The 5,624-nt window shown below is 36.7% G+C and overlaps 1 protein-coding gene across 1 annotated transcript; it reads right to left on the bottom strand.

Moving 5' to 3' along the window:
* Positions 1 to 1,247: 1,247 nt before the first annotated feature.
* Positions 1,248 to 5,624, bottom strand: smtla (somatolactin alpha). The gene is made up of 5 exons (XM_086262798.1): positions 5,605 to 5,624; positions 5,238 to 5,428; positions 3,779 to 3,892; positions 2,623 to 2,802; positions 1,248 to 2,246 (listed from the first exon to the last, which is right to left on the bottom strand). Exons 1-5 carry the CDS (start codon positions 5,615 to 5,617, stop codon positions 2,052 to 2,054), a joined length of 693 nt encoding a protein of 230 aa, XP_086118924.1. The 5' UTR covers positions 5,618 to 5,624; the 3' UTR covers positions 1,248 to 2,051.

The raw sequence follows: 5,624 nt of genomic DNA, 5'->3' as shown, positions 1-5,624 counted from the left end.
CTTTGACGCTTGCCATCTCAAGGCAGCCTTGAGTTCCATACACAGTGCACCCAGACAAAGTGTCCATTTTCAATCAAACTCAAGCAGCAAAAGTTATGTACTGAAACCAAACAGCCGGCAGCATCAGTGCACATTCATGGCTAAAATGGTTTATACTGGCACAAAGGTGGAAACGTACATGCTCATTTTGTCACATATGTCTAAAGTAGTTTGACTCAATTCTTCTCTTTAGCCACGGATGGATATTTAATGCTCAATAAGCATTAATTACCGTTTGCACATAAAATGTGTTTTGCACCACAAGTTGTTAATCATAGAAATTAATATAACAGCATTCTGGAATCCAGAGACTCTGATGGCCTGAAACAATCTGAGAAGTTGATAAAAGGCAGTGAGTTAGTATCTGTTCTGCAATCAAGAACAGAACAAAAAACAGAAAGACTAAATGGAAAAAAGAAAGAGGTCATGCAAGATTTTAAGTTAAAAGCAAAGGTAACAGGCAGGGGTAAAATAAAAAAGGGGCAAAAAAGAAAGAAAGGAAAGGATGAGGGCAACAACAAGAGGTTTATCTCCTCTGCTGCCCTCCACTGCTTCTTATTCAAGGATACAAGGGATGAGCACTGTCTATTTTGGGCCACACAGGCTTTGGCTGGAATTGGTTGCAATCAGGAACGAGACAAAGATTCACAGATGGAAAATGGTATGTCGGCTGCGTTATTAACAGGCTGAAATAAATTTCACCAGTTCTACAGCATCACATGCAACAGTAGCTATTTAAGCCGACAATTAACAAAATGTTTTATATAAAGAAGGGACCAAATCAATTTGTTTTATGCTCTGTATGATCTATTTTTTTTCCTCCATAAATTCTGACTTGACTTTTCCTCAATGCACACAGATGGAAATATACGAGGTACAAATCTTCCTTCTTGAGTATCATTTTATGTGGAGGAAATGGCACGTGCAATGTATTTTTGAGTTTTGTGGTGCAGTTTTACATTTGGACCCAGCTAGAACGAGCACGCTACACTGATGCCTCACGAGTGAATGACTGAGTTTTACACGCTGAAGCGTGGCCATCGGGTTAAGACAGAAAGAGAGGCATAACAAGGAATTGACTGTAAAAACCGATGAGCCACACATCCACGTCTAATGCACTCTCTCAAGAAAATAGCACACAAACGACCACATTAAAAACAATGTTTCTTTTATGCTTTTTGTCTTGCTTTATTGGTTTCTTAAATGAACAGAAGAAAAGCTATGAAAGTACACTATTGGGTTCTTTTGTTCACAAGAGAAAGGTAATATTTATTCTCTGGATTCATAACGTCTAAGAATATAGATTTCAATGTTTAATTCCCAGAACAATTGAAGTGAATAAGGCACATTTCTTTATATATGTTAGATCCATGTTAAATTATACACATTTAGGCACAGAATAATTCGTTTCCTTCAAGAGCGCCAGCTTTCAATTCGACTGTTATTTATTTTGTCTCCGTCTCATCCGCTCTTTTGCTAATCAAAAATCTCTCTCTCTTTTTTTAATAGTGATTGCTCTCTGTTTGACTCCCATTTTTGGTGAAAGTGTTTCATTTCTCTAACGCAGAAGTAAAACTAGCTCCATTAAAAAAATGAGAGTTTCACTCAGTACTCTAGGGGCTGTGAGAATAGTCACAACACTGCGAGACCCAGCAAGGAATAGAAACCCCAGTCAGGAACAAAGGAAATGGAAATCAATGGCAGGATATGCAGATTTTTTTGACAACTCGACACACAAATAATCTTTTGGGAGTTTGCTCTCTCTTTCTTTTGCAAGGTTAAAATACCAACTAAACAGGGAAAGAATATAAAATGCAGTATGTTGAAGAAAGGGCAAAGCATTACATCTACTTTTGTGTGAAGGTGTTCCAAAACAATCAATAAGGAATGCATTGCATTACAAGCAAGGTTGATTCGCCTAAGGCATGGTCATATCTTAAAGTGCACACTACCAACCTTAAGAATTAATTTAAAGCTAAGCACTGTATTATTTATTAGCTGCAGTTTATATTTTATGCACAGTTGTATTTGTCAGCTTGACGACACTTAAGAAGCTTGAGGAAAGTCTCCATCTTATGAGCATCCTTTTTAAAGCAGCTGAGTAAGGTATAGTCTCTCATAACAGATTCCAGCATATCTGGCAGAGTATCATACTGAAATAGGCCTTGTTCATTGTAGGTTGTAGTAAATGTCCCCTCATCCAACATCTGTGTAGCAAGCATATAGAAATAGTCAGAAAAAATACAAACAAAAGGATATAAAAAAATGATTTTTTTGAAGATTGCGCTCTTCTGGACAGAGATCGTAGGTGTCATTCCTTCTTAGCTTGGTTATTCTTACCTTGGGACTTCCAGGCCGTACTCTGCATGATGTTAATGTGGATTACACCAGCAGCTTGGTTATGGCATAACGCAATCTTGCACCCTGCTGTTATGTACTGGATTGTCTCAGGGGAATCTTTGCATAGAGCATAGACCCCAGCATAGATATCTTTATTTATCTATATATTTATTAATCCCTATAGAAATTCCTCAGGGATTAAAAAAATAACCTTGTGTGTGAGTGATATGTGATTTGACCCACCTTCTTAATGAGGGCAACCACCCCTTGCTCCAGACTGACCAGTTTCTCAGAAACCCATTTTGTCTTGTTGACCAGCATTTCAGGAGCATGATCGTAGTGATCCAGTGTCGTCTGCAGGTAGACCAAGGGCTCGATCCATGACTGAACCAGCATCAGCACAGAGTGGAGCAACCATTTATCCTGCAGGACAGAAATGCTTTACAGTCCGCCTCAAAGAATATATATATATATATATATATGTGTGTGTGTGTGTGTGTGTGTGTGTCTATATATATATATATATATATATATATATATATATATATATATATATATATATATATATATATATATATATATATATATAGTACTTCTTTTAAGAAATGGATCATTAACTACAAACCATTCAGCAACAAAAGTAGCCTGAAATGGCATGTGAGCCTCCTTAAATCTCCCTAAGCAGAAGAGAGTCTAAAGTATGTGCAAATGACCACCATACAAATGGCCATTAAATGGCAGAGCAGGCAATATTCCAACAGAAAGAGCAGAGGATAAATTACTCATAAAATGGGAGGTTGCAGTATATGCTGTTTCAAAGATCACATTTACTGTTATGTGATGACATAACTTTTAACCAGCAGTTTCAATATTGCTAAAAATGATCCTGTGAAGAAATTGCTGTTATATACTATGGCCTTTGTTAGTTGAAGGGTGATTATTGCAGAACAGCCAATTCACCCTTCACAGGCCTGCTAAGCAGCTCAGTCTAGTTTCCACTCTACTGACCAAGCTGGTATTTGTCTTAAATAGGTAGCTAGACAGCAGTCAAAACCTCTTGTAATGCAATTACTGCAAACATCACATAATGTATCAAACTGCAAAAGAAGGGGAGGCTTAACTGAGCTCAAGGATGTGCATGTGCAACAACACTAATAATGCATTAACAACACTCCAAATCCTCCACACTCTCACTCACATATGTGCGAGAAGCAGACAGATTGTTGAACCCATTCAAATCCACAAAAACATGCAAGCGCCTCTATAAGCACGTAATATATATGCATCAATACATAAAAGCAAAGGCGTGAACAAGCAAATAAAAGCAGTTTTTACACATTATGATGTTAGCAAAGAAAAAAAAAGAAACAACAGTGGTATTCAGCCATAGTGTGCTTACAGACATCTGTTCAATTTCACTTTTGGAGCTGGGGATCGGTAATGTTTTGGTGATACATGCAAAGCCAGCCTGGTTACTCTGAAGTCGCAAAGGGAGTGGGATGAACATCTCTTCCTGTAGCCCGTGCAGAAATGGTGGTAAAAAAAAGAAAGAAAGAAAGAATGAAAGAAAGAAAGAAAGAAAGAAAGAAAGAAAGAAAGAAAGAAAGAAAGAAAGAAAGAAAGAAAGAAAGAAAGAGAGGCACTGTTTAATTTTCACATTTAAAATGATAGGCATACACACCAGTATTACCTTCTATATTTGCTTATGAATTCGGTTTGTTTTCAGCCAGTATGACAAAATAGTTACGGCCTAATCCTAACCCCTAAGAACTACTGTCTACAGAAGAAGGGGTAACAGATATTCAACCATTTATATAAAAAGATCAATCAGGAAAGCAATGACAAAATCTTTACCACAAGAGAAAACCCCACATTGACATTTTGTTCTCTAGCAAACTCTTCGCTGTAGATCCTGTGCAGCATATTTTTTAGAAAAGTCTCGTTTCAAAGATCATTTTGACTGTGCAGCCACAAAGTGAAGGATATTTAACAGACTGCCAAACCTGTGCTTTTACTGTTGCAGTGTATCATTATCACAGACATATTACCCCATTGTAGACCTGCTTCTTCAGTTAAATATATCTTTTACTCAGAAGAGAGAGAAGATTGCTCTGAACACTGGCAGTGCGGGAATGGTCATGCAACGTATACTCAGTATCTAAAAGTTTCACAGGTCTGGCAGTATCGTCAAACAGCCAACAAAGTTCAAAGCTTCACATTTACCAAATTATTAAAAAATGTAGATTTAAAGGACTAAGATGTTTACTGGTGAGCAATGGCTTTTTACCTCTGACATGCAAATAAATAGTATCATTCCCACCTTGATGTCTTAGTTTTATTGCACTTATGTTCTGTATAAAAAGTAATAGCAAACTTCTTTTCAATTGAAAAAAAAAACATTGCATTGCTATCACTGTGGCCTTTGCCTAGGGCTATGTTTTTATAGCATTGCTTTTCAGAGTGCTTATTTTGCATTCATATCTCTCTTTCTCTCTCTCTCTCTCTCTCTCTCTCTCTAAATATATATATATATATATATATATATATATATATATATATATATATATATAGAGAGAGAGAGAGAGAGAGAGAGAGGGGGGGGTATTTTCTCAGATTACAGTCTCTTTCTAGTGACAAAATAATTCTGCATTAAGTCATCTTAGTGTGAGAAGTGATTTAGAGCTATAACTCATTCTAGGCTCCGCCAATATTCTTTTCAAGCATGTGAATACAGAAGCACTGGTGAACAATCAAAACTAGTTTGGGGTTTTTTTTTGTTTGCTTTGTTTGCTCTTGTTTTTTTTTTTTTTTCACATTAAAAAAGTGAAAGAGCAAAGATTTATTTTGGAGTTACTCACAAATAAAGAACACGATTCTTCTGAGACACGGTAGATGAGCTCAGCATGATGGATGACTCTGTCAAGAAGTTTCTCTTGTGAGATGGAGGGGCAGCGAGTAAGGCTGCCCGGCTCTTCTTTACAGTCTAGTGGCATGCTTACAGTAAGAATATAGGGCCAGAGCAGTAGACCCCACACACCTCGCTGGATGACTGAAGACGCATATGGTATATACAGATGGAACAAACGTTAACAAGTAAAAACAAATATGAGCATTTATATATCAAATATGTTATTTATATATATTTTATACATTTCTATCAATGCAATTACAAAGAAAAGCAGAAAAGAAAATTACAAAAAATTGGGGCTTTTTTTGATACATTACCAGTCATGCCCATTCTATCT

The sequence above is a fragment of the Aulonocara sp. 'chitande type north' Nkhata Bay genome, linkage group LG14, assembly GCF_057382095.1.
Source record: "Aulonocara sp. 'chitande type north' Nkhata Bay isolate Kocher_YH1m ecotype deep benthic linkage group LG14, A_spYH_male_GT1.1, whole genome shotgun sequence".
Lineage (NCBI taxonomy): Eukaryota > Metazoa > Chordata > Actinopteri > Cichliformes > Cichlidae > Aulonocara > Aulonocara sp. 'chitande type north' Nkhata Bay.
This window is presented reverse-complemented; position numbering and strand designations above follow the sequence as displayed.